Raw genomic sequence first — 21,810 nt, forward strand, 5'->3', positions numbered from 1 at the left:
TTGTTTTATGTCTTAAATGTGTGTTACAATAATTACATGTTTTCATTTTACTTAAAGCTACCGTACATAATTAAACTGGCCCACTTGCATTATCACTCCTCACCAGTAGAGGCTGTCTGTGTTGCTGCAGTCTGATAGTGTGCCTGACAGAAGAAGACCAGAGAGCGCAATAATTACTATATTGACTTAAAGTGGTTCAATATTATCATTTATTGTCTATATTTACTTAAATATATCACACTTTGTTATCGTGACAGTCCTAGGTGAGCGTGTACAAAGCCCAGGTGGGTGACAGTAGCTTTAAACACCACATTTCGTCCAAAACTTTCAAAACTGACCTATTAATTCCACTTGTACATTTTCTTTTTATCGAGTGTTCACACCAATACACCATAATAAAAATACTTCAATATTTTCATATCTTTTATACTTATTTCAATTTATTTGAGTAAGTATTATTTAAAGGAGCACTATGTAACTTGGGGTGTATGCCACCTGCTTGTTTCCTTGGAGATGTTATGGCTTTGCTTGGAATGTTCCAGTGTGGCTTTTACTGCCACCAGATGCTAAATATGTTTTTCCGACATATTTGTGTGCAGTAAAAGCATCTGAAATTGAATAAATGCAAGATGGATATGTGTAATGTCATACTGTGGAACATTCTCAGTAAAGCAGGTGCTGTACAGTCCACAAGAAATGTTACATGAAGCACCTTTCATTTGGGTTTGTCTAGTGTGTTTTTGTGTAAGTGAATGTGTATAATCAAATGTAACCAGATGATGAATGATTTGATTTAGTTTTTACTCATGGAATAAAGAATGTATTGTCAGGTACATTTTATAAAAAGTTTAATGTCAAAAATGATCACTTGTCTATGCAATGTTAGATTTACTTTTATATATTGTAATTTCCTGAATGTGGATGTGTTGCCTTCATGTGAGGGACATAATGGTTGCACCTGCTCTCAGTGCCTCCAGGATCTTTCCTCACGGATTAAACATGTTTAGGCTTTAGTCATGTTTTAGTCTTCTCTGTGTCTGTGTCCCTCTCACTGGGACAGGGGCAGTGCAATTACTGTGTTCATAATGTGGTTATCAAGTATCACAGCACTGAACCAGACTGTGTAAAAGTCCAAAGCACAACTCTGAACAGACTAATAAATAAACAAATAAAAACTATGTTGTTTCTTCTAACATATTTATACTTTGGGACTTACAGTTTCATTAGAGATATTTAACTTTTTCACGTTTGTACTTTGAGGAAAGCTATATGGTTCCAGGTAGAAATTTTAAAGAAAACACATTATGCAACTTTTAAAAACTTTCCAGTCTGGGGTGGACTGAGAAAAAGAGCAACTCAGGAGTTTTTGACAGACTGTCCCACTTAAGCAGCAATGATACAGTCTAGTTAGGCAAACAGGTTTGTTATGCAATAGAGGAAGTGAGGGGTGAGTCTGGGCTTCGGAGTTGAAGGATGCTTAGTACCAAGGAGATAATACCAGGACATTACATGTGCACATAGCACACGCTCCAAAAATATCCCAACACGCCACACACTCTTTCTTTTACATCTCACCACCTCTTTTTACCAATTTACCTATTTAGATCGGTGGTATAGGTTAAACTGTATTAATACTAAACTATAAACTAAAAAAATAAACTCTCCTTCCTCTTCTAGCTTGTTTTTCCCTGTGGCTGAACTTGCTTGAATGAATATGTGTGAATGAGTTGGTGTTATTGTCATCTGCCAGGTGTTTTCATTATGTCATGTGTGTCTCATCTGGATTCTCACTTTTCCCTTAATCACTAGATTTGGATGTTGTGCCATTTTCTTTGCCTTTTTTGCTGTCAATCACAGTAGATAGGTACAAGTTTCAATTTAAAAATATATCCAAAATGTAAGATATCAGCATCTGAGTTAAGTTAACTAAGGCCACCAGCATCTATAGAGTTGGTAATTACATTATTTTAATATAATGCATTTTATTTTTTCACACAATTATACAACATTTGGTTAATTACTTTATGTATATTTGGCTCTTTGCAGGGCTACTGCAGAGTACATGAGTCTGGAAATACCCTCTGTTTTTGTTAACACTGTTCTCTCTAAAACCTCTGGTTAAACCTGGATTTTGGTTTAGCAATGATTGAATCAAAGTTTGATTTACCGTTCTTTTTCATCCTTAGTAACAAGTACTCCCAAGTGGGTGTATGACTAAGAGAAGTTGATATTTTTAATCACACCCCTCTTTCAAACCCCCAAAACATCTTAAAAGATACGAGACTTAAATTTCACTTAGATAATATTTGGTATATAAACATAAACTGTGCCAAGTCTGAAGCAAATCTATAAAGGTTATGTTGAATTTTTATCCTGAAATCTGTACCTTTCCCATGTGTATTCTGTGGGACTGTATCAGTTGGTTTGGGGGGGAATGTTAATTCTGTTATAGCAGGTGAACCGTTGGAGACACAGAGCTCACGTTGGGATTAATTTGAAGCTAATAAATTGGGGAAGTTTTCTATGTACATATGAAACAGTATACAACACCCCTATAATGTTATATTGCTGTATTCCTCATCATGTTAATGCTCTTTGATCCACTTTTCATTACTGCGTCACACTGTATGTGACTTCAGCACCACTTGTTACTCACAAAATTACATCTGAGACTTGGTCCTAAGAAAAGAGGTTTTGGAGGTCCTGGGACCAAACGGGGTCTAGTTGAAACAAAAGACTACAAACTCATAATGGCATGTACACTAATGAAAAATAACAGTAAAAAAAAGATAGCAAAATAATCGCGGTGGACGGGGCTGGTTCCTAGAATATAATAGCTTTTCATGATCTCCTAAAAGTGTTGTCACAATACAAAAAATTTCAAACTTAGGAATAGACTTGATACTCAATACCAATTCCGATACCATGATATAAATAAAACTAACAAAAAAACTCATTAAAAACTGTCTTTATTTAGACAATGTAATTTTCAACATAAAATCGTAGTCTCATTGCAAATCATTTTTAATAGTATACAGTCTATCTAGTCATCAAGCTGGCAGAGACAGGCCACTCCGCGGTTGATCCAGTGCTTCTGCGGCTGCTCAGAGGGCAGTTCGATGGACAGGACGTAGTTGGTGGAGTGCCCTGTGGTGGACAAGGTTCCTCTGCGGGCGCTGGTCTTGTACACTGGGCACACGTACATGTTCTGGTGCTTAAAGTTGGACATCTCCCCGGGCTTGAGTTTGATGATGGGCAGAGAGTCGAAGAGGATTTTGGGTAAGGACTCCCCGATCACCATCCTCTCCCTATCCCAGCGCGCTCCCTCCATGAACAGCCCGCGCACGTACGCCCCGTCCTCTGGCTCTTCGCTCATGTGACTCTCCTCTTTGGTCACCTGCAACACAAAGACTGTAGATGTTAGAGTAAAAAATCCTATAGAAGGGATTGTCCAACATATTTAAAGGTTTACAACAACACAAGAACTAAAATGAGTATAAATGCACCAAATATTAAATGTGACTCCATCAGGACTGGACTAGGGTAGAAGCAAGATTAAATCTGGTATAGAACAAAACCAAGTCTGATCCAAGTTCACACAATCACCACATTACAACAGGGGCTAAACTGGGACTAAAGTCAGAAATTATTTGAAATAGACCAGGACTAAACCAGGATTACAGCAGAGCAAAGCAAGAATACATACTGACTCCTGGCTAAAAAGGGCTGAATTAGGACCAAAAAGAGCAAGTATGAATCCATCCTAAACCCAAAAATAAAACTAAACCAGGTCTTAACAAGATCTGAAACTTAACTAAACAAGGTGTAAAAAAGAAGTAGACCGGGGTTTAACCAATCATTAAAATTACTAAAAAGGTTTGAAAATAGGACTAGGACACTCCAAGGAATTATCCATTAACAGAGAAGACTGAGATGACCCTCATACAAGTTGGAGCATATTGGCTTAAGAAAAAATCACTTTGTAAAATATTCTATTAACATAGACAAAAGTAACTATGCTGATCATAAAGGACTACTTAAGTACATAAATGTGTATGACAAAATGATTTCTTTCATCATAGTCTCAGTCATATCTATGGGAAACGGAGAACTAAACCAGTTCTCAAATGGACTAGACCAGAACTTAACCAGGTAGGAGTAGACCAGGACTAAAAGAACTAAGCCAGGTAATAAAAAGGACTAAACCATATCTAAACCAATAATAAAATTAGGTCTGAAACAGGACTAAACCTGATGTTCATTACAACCCAACTGGGCCAAACCAGGTGTAAAATGGACCCAAAAAGACTTTTTTCATGACTGAAAAGCATACCTCAAACTCAAAGCCGATGTAGTCGATGGGGATGGTGTACTTTCGGGCAAAGTTCTGGGACACTCCTGTGAGGAAAGACTGTGTGAAGTAGAACCCTGAGAGCCAAAAGACTGTGGGAGCGCCTACGTCAATCCACTCCTGAAAAGTTAAATATAGTTTGTTTTTTTTGTGACACCATGTTTTAAAGCAGAGTAGAGAAGAGACAAAGAAATTAAATAAAATCTATTGGTGATGAAATGTCTTTAAAGTATTTTTTAAACAAAGCTAATAAAAAATTGTGAGGGACATGACAGTGAAGATCCATCCTGGTAAAGATCTGCAGCCAGACTCTTGAACATGAGGGCTGGAAAGAGGAGGCTAAATGGCACAGTGGACAGGCTACCAGAGAGCAGGAATGAAGAGGCTAATCAAGATATTTTCTGTAGCAATTAAATAGCTGTACAAAATGTGTTAACTTAATTTTTTTTTATTACACAGGACAGTGACAGAGGGGCAGGGAGGAGGTTTTTCTCTTTTTATTGTCTGTGTCCAAATGCCCTAACCCCTCAAACAGTACAAAGCCCTGCACTCTTTAGTATGATGTATGGGTGAAAAACGTCAGCAGAACTCAGATAAAAATTGATTTCTGGAATAGATAGTGATCAAATTCAGCTGCTACACATTTATTTATGGACAAATAATCACACAAGTTTTTTGTAGAGGTGGATCTCATTATTGATCTTTCAACAGCTCAACAGTTTATTTAGTAGTATTTTATTCATAATCACAATAAGTGATTGATGTTAACCCAATGCTTCTGTCTGTTTTCATTCATAAGTGTAGCGTTTAAAACCTGTCTCTGTCCACTGTTGTTTTTCTGACTCAAATCATTGTGGTCTATATTGGCTGGTCTAGTGATCAGTGCTGGGCATTACTTTTCAAGATTTACTGTGGAAAATACTGAATGCTTTACTTTTTCACTCACTGGACACCACTAAAAATAACGTGACGCCTAAATAATGTCCTAAGTAGGAGATAGTGTGGACATTCGGATTCAACCACTTCTTGATGGATCTTGACAGTCTTGAAAGGTGCCATGAAATAGAAAGGAGAATTATTATGATTCCTGCTGTATAGAGTCTTGCCTGAAGGAAGTGTAGGCGGGCCAGTAGGTCGCTGATGTAGGAGCCAATGGGTTTGAGGGAGGGGTAGGACTTGGCGGCCCACATGGAGGGCACCTTTCCTACCAGCACGCTGTTAAAGATGTTTTCCAGCTCTGCGGACATGATGATCTGGCCCTTCAGAGCCTTACGGATGTTCACCAAACTGGCACGCAACACACTGGTCAGCCTGATGCACACAAACAACACATGTTTAAAGTTCCTATATTACACAAAATTGATTCTTGGGAGCTTTAAGCCATATGTATAATGTTATTATGGTATAATGTTAGGTATAATGTTATTATCTCATCAATAACATGCCAGGAGTTGTGTTTTGTTTCAATCACACATGTTTGAGTAACTCTGGCATTTATTATTAGTGTGTTTATATCACCAGAACTCAAAATGCTCTGTTCCACCTTGTGATGTCATGAAGCAGTAGTTTTCCAGGGCTGATGACACAAATGATCCAAATGATTCTGAAGAAAGTGGAGCCACACAATACTAAGGCTAAAAACAGATCTTAAGTAGATCTAAATCAGTACCATCAGGTTTATAGCATGACTAAACCAGATACAAAAATATACAAGAGCAAACAGTCTAAAAAAAGTATTACACCAGGACTAAACCAAGACTAAACGAGATACAAAACTATACCAGATCTAAATCAGGTGTAAGGAAGGTCTAATAAGACTATAACCAGGACTATATTTGCCTTAAAATATGACTAAACAGGAACCAATATTCTAAAATACCATTACACCAGAAATAAACCAGGACTAAACTGAAACAAAACTGGGACAAAGCTAGGACTAAACCAAGACTAAAGTGGCATTAAACTGGGACTAAACTGGGACTAAACCAGGACAAAACTAGGATAAAACCAAAACTAAACTAGGATGAAACTGGGACTAAACCAGGACTAAACCAGAACTAATTTGGGACTAGACCAGCACTAAACAAGGACTAAATAGGGATTAAACCAGGACTAAACAGGTTTAAATGAGGACTAGGTTGAGTCTACCTGTTGAAGCGGATGACCTCCTGCCTCAGTACAGTGTTCATGGACTCCTCGTACACCACAGGGTACTTCTCGATCACCATCTGAATGTCAAAATCTGCAGGCAGCTTGGATAGGATGTCTTCTGCCAGCTCATCCACCAATTCCTGTCCAAAGACACAGCAGACAGACCAAATGACTACAGTTGGACAGGTTTGCTCAGCTATTTCTCATTTTAAAACAGTCAATAAAATGACGGGAACAAAGTCTTGGTTTAATGTCTGAGCTTTCTAGAAGAGTGACTGAAAACCATAGATCTGACACAAGCAGATCTATGATTTGGGCTAATTTTAGTGCTGAAATGATGGAAGCAAGTTAAGTAGAGGTGACTTCTTACCTTCATGTGGAACATTCCAGACAAAACAAAACATTTCCATGGATGGTGGAGGTGGGACTGGAAAACTTACAGAGTGCAGCTTTAAATTTTGATCCATAAGGGTAATAACTTCGACCCACTAGCTAAAATACAAAACAATCAATGCAAAAAAAAAAAGTAATACCCTACAATCTAAATAATCAAAATGAGACAATTTAGAAAGATGTACAGAGATGTGTACAAGTAAATATAATATCTGATAAATAATGTAACAATTTATGACCATTGAGAAAAACCTAATCAAAAGAGATGGGCACTAGTTGTTGTACCTTGACATTTTGCCTCTAAAGGCTAATAATTGTTGTGGTGGCACTTCCGGTTAACTGGGAATCACATTTTTTCAAATGGAGAATTTGTGAAAGGTTTTGCTGCTAAAATATGATATAAAGTAAGTTGATTTGTGTAAAAAAGTTAAATATTCATATGCACCAACAAGTCAACACTGCACCGATCCTCTGGGAGGCTTTAAAACGGCTCTGTAGTTCGTACAGAACTTATTTGCAGTCAAGATCAGTAGCCCAATGCAAAATAATATAACCCCAATGACCATGGTGGTTCATACGCCAACTTCCAGAATCAGGTGAACAGTGTAATATGTATAACAACAAGCGAGCGGAGGCAGGTGGTGTGCAGACCTGTGGGGATTTGGCGCCCCCTCCTGACTGGCGGGGCAGGGTGAGGAGCACTCCGTCCAGCAGCTGGTTAGTCTCCTGGTTGTCCTTGGTGATGTCTGCATTACTGTGGAGCCCAAACACTCCAGGCTCTGCATTGATGGGCAGGCTGCGGATGTAATTCACATACGTCTGCAAACAACAAAACAAAGGTTTGTGTGCACTTATCTATAACAGACATCTACAAACTCTGGTTTAAAATCCTCTAACCTCCACTTATATTTTGTCAGTACAGATGATAATAATAATTTATTATAGTTGGTCAATGGTCACACAGCAGCAGAAAAAGATACTTAATGTACATTACACCTGTGAAAGAAAACATTACTCTGAGTATGTTTTGGATGAGGATACATATAACATGTTTTAAAGCTCAACAAGTCAAATATTCATAATATAGGCCTTTTAAAATAGATTGCAGCTGTCAGTTTAGAGTTTCAAAATATGTGCTCATTGTGTACTCCAGAACCGATGTCCCAGGACAGTTTCAAAATATATTATTTATTATATCTATGTATCCTTTAACAATACTGAATGAATGCTGCTCCATATACATAATACAACTATATCATTTGATCACTATTCCATATGTACATGTATTTCGATACATGGGTAACGCTTTCTAAGCCTCAAAGATAAAAAAAACAAATGTTTCCTCCATTCATTGTATGCTAATTTTCATTAAACATCTGTTGTGTTCTTGTGTCTGTGAAAGAATGAAAACAATTAATTATTAGTTTGAGTACTTTTGCATTTCTACTACCTACCTACCCCTAGTGCTAGTCTAATAAATCTATGCAGTCATAAATATAGAGTCAAGTCGTTTAAATGAGTCTACCTGTCTAGACCATTTAGATTATTAGCAGAGCTGTCATTTACACACTGCAGATTTCTCACATGACAAATAAACTTAAGTGTTTCTTAGTGGAGCCAGGGGCTGGAGGGAGTCCAGTTTGACAGATGCAGGGTTTCATTTAAATGACTTACACTAATACAGAGACAACCACATCTGTATCTACATTTGCATGCCAAATATTAATGCGAATTTTATTTTCTTGAAATGATATTATATACTATGATTCAGAAAGCCCCAGAACTAGGGATACGCCAATCCAGAATTTTCAGCTCCAATACTGACATCAATACTTTAGCTGATACACAATATTAACCGATACCAGTATAGGGACTGAGAATGTCCCTTTTCCCCCAAAACACAGAAACTTTTTACGAAATGGATCCAACTGTGTTGTGTTATTTATTTTGCAAGTAACTATTGAACAGCTCTGTAGGAATAAAAGTTCAAACATTATTGAGACATCCTAGACCTACATCAACCAGTAAATAGTCTTATTCCATCAAATTAAAGCTAAATTTCCTGCATCGGCGCTGATATCTGATACCAGTATAGGTTCATCCCTACCCAGAACTCCACTATGCTAGTCTAGTAATTAATTAATTAATAACCATAAATAGTTAAACATCAAACTCTACTATATAACATAACTTGTACCTGGCTTAGACTTTCATTTTAAATGCCATATATTCTATATTCAATTAAATGCTCAAATTACCGGTACTAACAAAATATGCTCAGTTCACCAGCAGAGGGATCCTTTTACTTTCTGCAGATAGCTGTGGTGTTTGACTTGTTTTCCATTTTAATTTTTTTTTTCTATATTTCAGATGTAAAAGCATAAAATAATTAAGCTATAATCTCTAGCAGTGGTTCTCAACCCTTTGTCTTCCCCCTAAGCATTGTCTCACCAGTATTGTGTACTGGTGTTTCTATAGTAGTAGTATAATAAATCCTCCTAATTTCTGGATTTAATAACATTTTGACACAATTACCCTACAGAAAATATTATTAAAGATGTGAAATGCATGAAAAAACTTTAATATTCAAATAGTATTTTGTATGAGGACCCACTGTATGGAGCACACATATAGTGAATGCAGTAGACAGTACCTGGTAGGGCCCATGAGCAGGTATGTAGTACAGCCCCCCCTCACACAGACAGTAGCCATCTTGTTGGATGAGCTCCCAGTTGTAGAAGATAGAGAGGAGGGACAGCAGGAGGCGGCGGTCCTTGTCGTCTGTCACTCTACCTCCATAGTTACACTCACCTGGGACATATCCACATGGGATCACTAAGACACTCATCATCCACACAAAGTCTATGCTCATTTCAACCATTCGGCAACGAGTGATAGAACCAGGACACAGGGACAGTCTGAGCTACCACAGGAGTACTGTGAACCAGTGGTGTACACAGACACTTTGCAGCTGATGTCATCAACATTCCATCCGTGTGTGATGCTATCTGTAAGCATAGCCCTGTCTGAGGCTCTGTTAGACTTTAATGTAGTCACTCTCACATTTTTGTTGAAAATCAAACAGGCCAAATGTGTTGTTTAAATCCATTTCGTATTTTTCTTGAGTTTTCAGACAATCAAATATCTCTGTTGGCTCTGTTTGCTAATGTGTGAATTGTGTCATTGTTGAAAACTGCTGATCATTCTGCCATAAACATACATGTAGAACACTCCCAGTGTAATGTCACTGCAAAGTATCAATATTTGAATAATTTATCTTCATAATGCAGCCCTGTTAAAGGACTGCTCTAGTCTGGTTGAGTTAAAACCTGGGATGCACATTCTGAACATTAAATAGCAGCCTTAGCAAACAGTTACAGATTATCTGTACAATCGACTCCATTGAGATGCCACATGACATCTCCACGGAGCCAAGAAGGTGTTATGCCCATCACCAGAAATCTTACACAATGGGACTTAAAGGTAATAGCTGAGAAACATAACCTACTTCAGCTGCATTTTTTGAAGGTTCTCAAATGATATTATACCTGTATAGTATTGTACAGCAGGACCACTAACTGTTTTTTTAGTCTGTTTAGTCTGGGTTTAGCCTGGAGCAGTATGCATATTTTCATTAAACACACTATAAGTGACTACACTGAACCTACACTGAACCTAATCATTAAGAGCTGAATAGCAAGTTCTATTTCATCCCTACTGATTGCGATCCAAGATTCATAGAGCCTTAGTTACATTGGTAAGTTTAGATTTTCTGGCTGTAATTCATTTACCAGGACCTCCTGTCACACAGCTGTGCTCACATACCTGTGAGGTATGTGAGAGCCTCCAGAGGAACGTCCTCGTACTCATCCAGGAACATCTGAATCTGCCTGATGCTGATCCTCAGGTCTGACTCGTTGAACTCATAGGGAATATTCCAACCTAAACAACAAAGTATTTACACACTTCTTTTTCAGTTCTTGTTCTTAATATTTAGCTAAAGAGTGTTGTTTTCAAAAGGATTTGAAATGGGCAATATATTATTTTGAAAGCATGCAAATTTGAATAGTACCGGTACATAAATTACATGAAAGCAAACTTGTATAACAACTCGTTCAGATTATTCTTCTACTCCCATGAGGAGTGCTGTCCTCTTGTGGTCACAAGCTATAAAAGTTTGTCTTGTGAGACAATGAATTCACACAATAACTACCATTTATATATGAAAAAAGCCTGTGGAGGGCTGAGACATCCAGTGAAAGGACTCCTAACGGAATGACTCTGGAGCACCCCAGCACCTCCGCAGTACTCTGCTCATTCTCACTCTTACAGCCTCTGCACCATATGCAGTCTAAGTGAGGCGCAAGGATACAAGCCTAATTTTACAGTCCTTTCACATCTTATAAGATACTTGCTTATGGACTGCAAACATCTAATCTGACTTTTGTTATCTTTAGAACAGTATCAAAACAGTTTTGTCAATACTGACCACTCCTAGCTTTGACTTGACTACTTTTGACTATCTCCTCCAGTGCAGTGTTGAACTAATGGAATGGAATGGAACTAATGCATTCTATGATGATTAGTGTATGTGGTCTCATGGTTAAGCAGATGTATTAAAAGCCCAGTGTGTCTCACCCAGTGGGCCAAAGGCCCTCCTCTCCTGCACCAGAGCATGAAAGAAGGTGAGGCCAAACAGAAGCTTCTGCCAGATCTCCTGCTTGTGGGAGCTGCTGAAGAAGGTTGGGTCTGAGATGGGGTCGCTCAGGTAGGAGCGCAGCAGGTTAGCCCGGATGCCTCTAGGCGGCTCGTTGGTCATCTTTAGCCCGTTCTGAAGAATGCTCACGGGGAACTTATCCGAGGGGTAACTGGTCAGCCACAACCTGCACACATAACAAATATCAAGTTGATATAATTCCTATCTTAAATTTGTTTAATTGTGATAGTATATTTTCTTTTAGAATGATCAGGATTCAGATCTAAATGTACAACAGAAATCAAAAGAATCACACAAAAAATCTGAAAATGGAATACTAAATTAAGAATGTTTGGTTTAATAAGTCAAATGACCACCTCATGTGCGGACTTTATCTCCTTACCCCACCACCTCTTGCATATACCGTAGCCTATATTTGTGCCTTGTTCAACCTTTCCTCTTTTAGTCTTTTGCTAGTTTCTCTACTTGAATAAATTGTGATCTATTTTTTGCTCTTTTATATGATAATGTGTGAGCAATGTCCAAGTAATTTCCTCTGTTAGTCCAAGTCTTCTGTTTACTGACATTCCAAGGGGTAATTAAAAAGTCTACTGCTGATATGAAGATTTATTAGTATAAACGGAGGGTGATAACAGACCTTGTGACTAATGAAATTATTACATTTGTTCAACATTGTGGTTTGTTTCTGCGTTTTGATATTTCAAAGCAAAATACATTTATACAGCAATACAAATTCTTACTTCCACGTGGCACAAAGCAAAACATCATTACAATCTACAATGTGAAAAGTGACAAAGAGCAGTGAGGTTGTCAAGGCTTGTGATGTGTTGAAAGACAAATGTCCTGTTACCTAAAGTTGGGGTGCGTGTTGTCAGGGGTGATGATCTCCTCACAAATCCTCTCCAAAGTGGGCATCCAGCTGGTGGCCAAATGGCAGTTCTGCAAGACCACCCAGGTGCCCTCCCTGATGGCTCTATCAATCATCTGAGCGGCTATGGGCCCCTGCCCCTGTCCCAGAGAGATGGTCTGGGTCTTACTGCCACCCATTTCCAGGTCCTCTGCAAATTTCAGCAGGCCTAAGACAGAAAAGCCCTTTTTACTTGTATAAAGGGGACAGGTAAAGAGGAAATCTATGTAACCAAAAAGCTTATAACCACTATATCTACAAAAATGTCTGCACGTTACGTAAATGGGGCCTACTACCTCCTACTATTCTTCTTGTCTTTTTTCAAAATATTTTGCAATGGTATTTCCCATTCTGTAAATTATTTTTGGCACTTTCATTTTTATAGACAGTATCTGGGCACAAGTGTTACATTGGGGGTGCAGTGGCTCTAGTCTAGTGCAAACTGTTTATGTGACAAGACCTTGCCCACTGTGAATCTGGTGTGTGAGGGAATGATTGGTGGTTGCTAGAGAGGATGTACTTTGGCAGCCTACAGTAGTAGCTTATCACCACCGAGTGTGGAGTGAATGGAAAATGTATAAAATTATATAAAGACTTTGAGTGTGAGGTAAAGCACTATATAAGACTAATACATTATTATTCTTATAGTGGGAAGTCAAAGCGTGAAATTAACTGGCTATTGTAAATATTACAACAAAAGACTGAAGAAAAAAACCTTCACGAGTATACCAAGGTTAAAGGCTAGGTAAATTTAGCACGAATTGTCTCTTACACATTCCACTTTCATGAAACTCTTTTTCAAAGCCTCACCTGCTGTGGGATCTGACCCTGGCGACAGCACAAAGATCAGCGGGGAGCAACAGTGGGAATCCTGATAGCTCCCTGCCAGGTCAAAGGTTGGTGGTTCAATGTAGGCCTGTCCCATGTTGTCCACTATAAAGTCCTGCACGGCTGGGACCAGTTTGTCCGGTCTGAAACACCTGATGATCACCATTCTGTTTATCCCTGTCAGGTTGTCCCACTGCTCCGGCAACTGCTCTTTGTGAGGCCTCCCTGAGTCATACAGGTCTTTCCACAGCAAAACATTCTTCTGGACATGTTCGTAGAGGCCTTGCAAGCTCGGGAGTCTAGACGCTCTCACAATTTCTGACCAGGATTTGTCAGACAGCCATTCCAGAGCAGGGTTTGGGTGTGGGTTGTCCAAAGCGATCCCGCCGGTCAACAGAAAGTGCCATACCTCTTGATCAACTTTACCTTTGCCTTGTAGGATGCCAACGGTGAGAAGCAAGGAGAAGAGTAGTTTATCCTTCTCAAACAGCGATCGGCAGACATTATTGTAGATGCTCAGAGTGAAATGGTCCATGATGTTCCTGATTCTTGCCTCCATGTTGTCACTTTTTAAGCTTTGAGCAATGGAAAACAGGTAGAGATTTATGAACCACATTAGTGAATACTGGTACATAGGTTCAATGTTGGCGAGCTCGGATATGCAAAAAAATAAAATAGAGGAATGTACAGCCACAGGTCTGTAGCCCAAGCGAGTATTGTCAATTTCCTTCTCCGTCATGCTAGCTATTTTCTGCTTCTCTGAAATCTCCTCAGACAATATTTTTGACATAGATAATATTTTGATGGCAGTTTCATCTTCTAAAATGTTGCCTTTAGAAGAGGAGAGCACTTGTAAGATCTTGTCCTCGATCTCTTTCAGCTGTTTGTTGTTGGCAGCGCTTTCCAGAATGAGTTGGTTCTTCTTCTCTTCCAGGTCGGGTTTCTCCTTGGCAGCCACCAGTCCTAGGAGCTGGTCTTGCAAACCTTGAGGGGTGATCATGAAGTTGAGCAGGCACACTTTGACGGCCACTTCGGGAAGGTAATGCGGGTTCCTGAGCCCCGTGGTGATGTATAAGAGGAAGTCTTTGGAGTATTCCACGATGTTCTCCCCAATCTTCATGTACTCCACGCCCTGCTGATTGAAGGTCTGTTTGAGCAGCACTGGCTCCAGAATGGGGTCCAGTTCTTCACCAACGTTCTCCAGGAGGACAGGGGTACCGAATTGGATGGAGTTCTCCAGGACTCTCACATAGTTAGGGTCAGATAATTTGATGACAGAGAGCTTGTTGGCTTTCTCCATGTTCTTGATCCACTTGTTGGCCTGTCCCTGGGGATCGATCATGAGGGGCCAGCGTCGCGAGTTGAAGACGATGATGCCATTGTCGGTGGAGAAGGAGTCCACAGGCAGCCCAGCGATCCTCCAGGCCCGGATAGACACCTGATTTCCCAGAGTGCTATTCAGGGTGAAGTCCTCTGAACAGGGGATCTTCTTCTCCTGACAGAGAACGTGCCACTGCTTCTGACACTCTGTCCTGTAGTCCACTGTGAAGGCCCCCAGGTAGGACACGGTGCCAGAGGACAGCAGGATGTCTCCAGTCAGATTAATGTATCTGACAGAAGCAAAAGTTTAAGACAACAGGCAAGTTTTAACATATAATGTCTAAGTGTTCCAATTGCAAATGGTTTAATCTACACCTACAGTATTATTTCATTGAAACAACTTCAAAGGCTATTGCAATACATTTTTTTTCACAGTGGAACTTAAAGATCATCCCTTAACTAGCACCTACATACACTGAAGGCCTCAATTATCAATTCAGGCACTAAACAGTAAGTATAAATAGAAATATTGCAAAAAAAAGCAAGATATCTAAAACACCCTTCTGTAAAAAACAAGAAATATAAATAAATAAATAAGTGTGTGGTCAGTCAAAAATTTTCCTCAACTTGAATGAGATCCATTACCTGATGCCCAGAAGCCTGACTGCCTCTGTCCACCTGTCCTTCTCCCCTCCCAGTCCCCCGATGAGCTTCTCAGCTCTGACCTGCTTCTGGGAGCACAGCTGAATGTTGTCTTCCAGATCCTGCTTCTTATTGATCATGGCCTGCAGATCGTCGTTCAGTCCCCGCAGTCGGTCCTCCACAGTCTTGAGCTCGGCTTTCTTCACAGCCAGTAAGTCCATTTGCATGGACAGCTCGGCCTCGGCCCGCTTCAGCCTTTCCTTTTTGGGTGCCACCACCTTAGCCACACGCTCGTACACCTCCATAGCACGCACCCACTTGCATAGCCCCTCGCAGGCAGAGGACACATTCTTAATGACCGACGGTTGGAATTCTGGGTTGTCGATGAACTTTTCTCTGATTTTCTTGATGTAGGCAGCGGGGATGTTGTCTTTGTCATACGCTTTAAGACTGTCCAAGAACTTCAGATCTCCTAACAGCTTCTTGGAGGGGCCCCAGTAGTCCTCAATCATTTTACCTGGAACATGCACAGTTCAAGAGTCTCATTAAAAAAAAAAAAAAAAAAAAAAAAAAACTTTGTGTGGAATTTTTTACTTAAAGTGTGTACGGACAAATCACAAATTTCAATAAATCTCCTCAAAGCTAAAAACTTTTCATCTCTAAAAGATCAGTTCAGCGTTTTGAGACTGGACCTCTCATTTCCAAGTTATGTTGTCTTTTTATAGATCACAAACTTGGAACGTGAAAAGTCACGTACATAACATTTGTATTTGTAATGTGCATGCTTTATAAAAACCCTAGATATTTGGTAAGGCTTAATTCTGTCTTCAGTTTTAAACTTAGAATTAGCCATTCTTTTTTTCAGACAGGTTAGTTTAGAGTTAGTTACCTGCAGTTAGAGAAATTTCGTTTTGGTGCTCTATCTAAGACACTTACTGCTCAGTCCTTGTTTTTTTGGCCCATGTCATCAGAGATATAATACTCCCTACAACAGAAGCATAGCTAGACTGGACTGTACTAGACTGGAACAGACTACACTATCATAATATCTTGAGGGTTCATGTCTCTGCATGCTGGGTCCTGTTATGATGGTAAATAAACTTCTGTGTTAGAACGCCACCATCTTATTCTTTTCAACTCTCGAGTTATTACAATTTCTTCTACAACATCTACTTTACATGTTTCAACTACTTCTTGTGGCCTTTCTCAGAGGCCAAAAAGCAAGAAGCTAGTTCCAAAACATGTAAAGCAGGTAAACAAACTGTCCTATTTAACAAAAAGAATTGTTAAGTCTAAGACCCCAGGTATCTTTTCAGAGTGACAGTAATAATCGGAAAATATAATCACAGTATGTCCGAATTAAGTATCATTATTAAAATAGAAAAATTGTTACACTTATTCCTAAATCACAGTTTATACCCTGGAGTTAGACAAATGGAGATGTTTGAATGTATTTTGCACAACCTCAGACCAAGGACCATAACTTTGCAGATTTTGTAAAAATACCCTAATATACAATATGTATATAGGTTGTAAAGGTTATGCTATACTGCATTTGAATATTTTATTTATGAGGAAACTCATTAGGTGAGTGAAGTGCAGTACAGCGCCTTGGTTTGTGTTTCCTAAATCGCTCTTTGTTTACTCTGAATGAATGCTGTGCACTTATTTCACAGCAACGGACGAATAAACTGAACTTACAGTAAATGAAATGTATCTACCTTGCATTTATTAAATTATTAATAAATGCAAGGTATTTATTAATAATTTAATAAATACCCCCCCCCCCCCCCCCCAAAGCAAACCTGTCTCTCCACATATGTGACCTTTAATTTGGCCTTCTGCTGTCACCTTCTTGTCTCCATGGAGATAGATCCGTTTATAATGCCACACTGTGGAAGATTCCAGACAAAGAATCTCCGTGGAGACAAGAAAGTGGCAGACTCTTCACCAAAACTTACATAGTGTCACACTAAACCACACTCACCATGCACAAACAGCATATAGCCCTTTCAAACTTTGGTCTTGACTGTACCTGAGCCACTGGGGTCTGGTTTCCTCTCTGGTTTGATCCCCTTCATCACACAGATGGACTCCATGACTAGTTTGACTGGTCCTGGAGGGTTTGTCATGGACTTGACCACTGTGATGTCAGCTGGTTTCAGAGTGTCCAGAGCAGACAGAGCAGCCTCCAGGGCAGGCATAGCTTCTGCCAGGTCCCCTTCACACTCAGTCTGGAAGGCAAGGTGGAATAACAACATGGAAAATGAAAACAACTGTCTACTAGCAGTTTCTCTTTCACTTTGGCCATGTCTCCTTAGTAGGTGTCCTTTTTTGCAAGCCGCAGCAGAAAATGTGTTGAGGAGACTTAAGAGAAGCACGGCTATTGGCAACATGACACTAACAAGACAGTGAAGGTCATTTGCTGATGGTTACATTAATGCATGGACTTTAAAAACATGGCCTCACTTGCTTGTGTAGAGTGCTTAAATAGGGGGTATTATCTGTGTGGTATTAATTGCTAACACATTTATATCTTGGATATTTGGTGTCCATCCTAATATACAGTAGAGTATACCTATACCTAATATACAGTAGAGTATACCTATACCTAATATACAGTAGAGTATACCTATACCTAATATACAGTAGAGTATACCTATACCTAATATACAGTAGATTATACATATACCTTGATGGCCTTAGCTGCTGCTGCTGCCTCATTAGCCACCTTCTCATCGGCTGACACCAGTTCTTTCTTAGCATCCACCTCCACAGTCTGTTTCTCGATATTTGCCATCATCTTATCTGTCTCTGCAGAGGTCTGGATGAGTTTGGGCTGCAGTGCCATCAACTCTTGTTGCATCACTGACACCTGCACACATTGGATCAAAAAAATATTTTTTTGACAGTAAGATTTTCGCTTGCTAAAAAGCCACTTGTCCACCATGATGTCATATTGATATTTTGCATTATGTTAACTCCAGGCACTGCTCTGTCAGTAGCGCTATTACTCAAGTTAGACTGTATAAAGAATTGACTTAATTGGAATTACAATAGTTGAGCTGATTTGCAAATAACATAAGTCACAAGCTAGCAAGCATTAGCCAATAATTAGTCACTCTCACCTTTTTTGTTGAAAATCAAACACCTAAACAAGGCCATAATCACATGATTGATCACAGACTCCTGATAATATGTTGCTTAAATCCATGTTATACTTGAGTTTTCAGACTTTTTTGCCAGTATTAATACCTCTTGTAAAAGTTCAGACACATTCAGCCACTAAGCATGAACAGGACTCTACAGTTCATTCTTGTACTTTCATTTGAGGGCACAGAAAAGGAAGTGCCGGAGAGCCGAGCAGGAATGGTGCAAGTCAAAGCTCCAGGTTTGACTTGAAGCTTCTGAGATTTACAAAGCAAAGATCTACATGTACAACCACAGTTTCTGTAAAACAAGGGAGAGGTATTTTTCAGACATTACTGGTAGTTGCAGTAACAACTCTCATGAGCGATTTGCAAAACAGATTAACACTCCAGCTCTGCTGCAATTAGAACTAATTTCCATATCTAAGTGCAACAAGTTTTTAGTCCGGCAAAAAGTTTTTAGTCTACTAAACATGGGGGAATCAGCCTTTCAGTTTTATGCAGCAAAACCTGGAACAGTCTCCCTAAAGATCTGAGACAGGCCTCTACTTTGACAATGTTTAAATCCAGGCTCAAAACTGTTCTGTTTAGTTGTGTGAAAGTTTTTTATAAAGTTTTTTTTTCTGCACTGTTCTTGTTAATTTTATAATGATTATTTATGTTTTGATTTTTTGTATTGTGATTTTAATGTCTTATTCAGTAAAATATTTAGAATTACTTTGTGTTCGAATTGTGCTATACAAATAAACTTATTTCACAAACAAATTGGCTCACTTGTAGTTCCAGCTAAGTCACTAAGTAATTATTTATCATCAGAGTGTGTGTGGAATGGGAAGGGTCAATAAAACCTGTTGCTGAAGTTAGCATGAGCGACCTTGGGGAAAGAAGGCACTAGATTTGTCTATGATTAATGCTCATATATTGCCTGTCAAATCCATTTTTATACATATTGATATCAGTCTGGTCCCCACGTCCTTCATTGCCTGTCAAGCCCAGTCAAATGTGATTGTGCAATCAGATCAGATTTTTTTCAGTGACACAAGTGAAACAAAGGAGCTCATTGGTGACCTTTGATTTGGAAATATAATCTAATTTATCTCACCTCAGATTGGCAGAGTTTAGTGCTTCGGCCATTGATTCTGTTGTTCTGTTTTTTCAGCCCCCGTGATATTTTATTTCCATATTTTTTCCCAACTATGTGTCCCCAATTGGCTAATCACGCCCATTTGAAAACGGAGAGATTCACTGGTGACCAAACTCACATCTTCATATAGTATTGAAGAAGTGTATATTCTGGATCCCAGGCAAGTTCATATCTGCATTTAGGGATAAAATAAAAACACCAGGATGATGTAGAGTGGGTTAATACGAACATTTTAAGACCAAAATGAGAAGCCTTACAGCAGAAGTTAAGGAGAGAAGGGCAATGATTTTTCAATTGAAATAGAATTGGTCGATGGAGCTGGAAGCGTGCCCATGTTCTCTTCCTATTTGGAATGCGGTCGCTAGTAGGTTAGCTATGTCCATTTATATATAGTTTATGATTCTGAGCTTTCACATGAGATGAGGCCTGAATGAAAATGTCTTCTATGTGCAGATTTAGACACTGGCAATCCAGGTTCAATTGTGATTGTAGTACCTTTTTTAAATCAGTAAGAGTGCAGGCTATATACAGTTCCTTTAACTTCAAATGAAATCAACTAGTCCTCCTGACATGTTTAATCTATAGTTGATAAAAGGACCTGTGTGGCAGCAAAGTCCAGCTTTTGCAGGCCCACGATGTATCTGTTGCGAGCCATGTCCACCTCACTCCTCTTGGTGTTGAGCAGAGTCTTGAAGGTGAGGATAAGCTCCAGGTAGGAGGTGGGGGTCACATAGTTATGCCTCCTCAGTCTGGATAAGTAATGCTCAGACATGTCCCTAACGCTGGTTTGAAAGGTCTTACACATCTCCACCACTCTGCAGTCAAGAAGAAGGAATTGGTATCAGGAATATGATTATATGACTTCCAAGTATCACTGTACAATAAATGAAAGAACACAGTTTACAGTAAGAAAGACATGGCAAAAATTTGGATATACACTGTAAAAACCACAGTCTTGAAAAAGTTGTAAAATTGGTTTTGGGAAAGATTTCTACTGTAAAATGACTGACTGAGTAGATTTTGTTTCTCATTGTAAGATCAGAATTATCTTTTATTTGTGTTTTAAAGCTGACTTATTATGCAAAAACAACATTTTAAAGCCTTTTATCATGTTATAATTGGTTCCTCTTCTTATATACCCTTTCAAAGTCTTAGCATGAGTAGTGACATCTTGAATACTCCTGCATTTAAATTTGTCCAAATTATAACATATATAGTAGACACAAGCACAATATATCTCCTTTAAGTGTGATTAGTGACGATAATATAATATGAGCATTTTCAGTTTTGATACTGAAAACTACGACAGGTAAATAGTCTTATTACATCAATTTACATGTCCAAACAGAATATTGGCTGAACCGATATTTGGAAGCAAATTCAGTATCAGAATTGGATCAGTACATCCCTACTATAATCAAGGCAAATACTTAATTCAAGCAATTGTAACTCATGTAATGTTGTTTTTGTAGAGTAATGTATAGTGTGTTCGGATTTTCCCCTCTTACTCCTGCCTGATGTTATCCTCCAGCTCCACATCCTCCAGGAACTTGTGGGCCACCATCTCCAGCGCGTCGTTGGGCCAAGCGTGGAACCAGTTGATGGTACAGCAGTTTATGAGCGACGGGAACTGCCTCAGTCGATTTCTGAATGCATCACCTATGGGGCTCATGGCTGAAACACACGTGTATCAAGGGTGGAAGAGACCAAATACTGGGGCCAAATACTGTCTCATGTTTTCATAAAAAAAAAAACAGTTATTCAAAATCATATAAAATATTAAGGGTTAAAAGAAAAGTGATAATATACAGGTATATATTGTATCTGTTAATTAGAGCAGTGTATTGATGAGGGTATTGATTGACATGGCACATAAAAACTTACTAGTAAAATAATATTGCATTTTCTACAAGTTTTCAATAACCAATATTTTTCGACACCAAAAGTAGTACCTTCTTTCTTTTTTTCCATTTCTTTTAAATGGTACCTAGTCCTACATTTAAGTTTGGATTTTCAGTTCCAATGATTAGGTTTCAGGCATCATTTATACATTGTCATGCCAAATGCATAAATGAAACTTCCTAAATGTCAGGCATTTCGTTACGGGGATGGAGCTTGGCTTTATTTTTTTTTCACTTTTTTTTAGCAAGTGTTTATTTTTTACATATATTATTTCACTATCACGTTAATGTTACGATTAGGTGTAGG

General features: G+C 38.9%; 1 protein-coding gene across 1 annotated transcript in view; it reads right to left on the minus strand.

Moving 5' to 3' along the window:
- Positions 1 to 3,043: 3,043 nt before the first annotated feature.
- dnah3 (dynein axonemal heavy chain 3) overlaps positions 3,044 to 21,810 on the minus strand; it is a 58,474-nt gene continuing 39,707 nt past the window's right edge. Inside the window, exons 48-62 of the mRNA XM_055225491.1 lie at positions 21,111 to 21,276; positions 20,201 to 20,417; positions 18,002 to 18,184; positions 17,345 to 17,543; positions 15,313 to 15,826; positions 13,330 to 14,957; positions 12,463 to 12,688; positions 11,534 to 11,778; positions 10,721 to 10,837; positions 9,549 to 9,706; positions 7,547 to 7,714; positions 6,500 to 6,642; positions 5,458 to 5,662; positions 4,334 to 4,471; positions 3,044 to 3,397 (exon numbers count right to left, since the gene is read on the minus strand). Coding sequence (XP_055081466.1) covers positions 3,044 to 3,397; positions 4,334 to 4,471; positions 5,458 to 5,662; positions 6,500 to 6,642; positions 7,547 to 7,714; positions 9,549 to 9,706; positions 10,721 to 10,837; positions 11,534 to 11,778; positions 12,463 to 12,688; positions 13,330 to 14,957; positions 15,313 to 15,826; positions 17,345 to 17,543; positions 18,002 to 18,184; positions 20,201 to 20,417; positions 21,111 to 21,276 — 4,661 coding nt within the window. The remainder of the gene's footprint in view (positions 3,398 to 4,333; positions 4,472 to 5,457; positions 5,663 to 6,499; positions 6,643 to 7,546; positions 7,715 to 9,548; positions 9,707 to 10,720; positions 10,838 to 11,533; positions 11,779 to 12,462; positions 12,689 to 13,329; positions 14,958 to 15,312; positions 15,827 to 17,344; positions 17,544 to 18,001; positions 18,185 to 20,200; positions 20,418 to 21,110; positions 21,277 to 21,810) is intronic.

This window comes from Periophthalmus magnuspinnatus, chromosome 11 (assembly GCF_009829125.3).
Source record: "Periophthalmus magnuspinnatus isolate fPerMag1 chromosome 11, fPerMag1.2.pri, whole genome shotgun sequence".
In the NCBI taxonomy this organism is placed as follows: domain Eukaryota; kingdom Metazoa; phylum Chordata; class Actinopteri; order Gobiiformes; family Gobiidae; genus Periophthalmus; species Periophthalmus magnuspinnatus.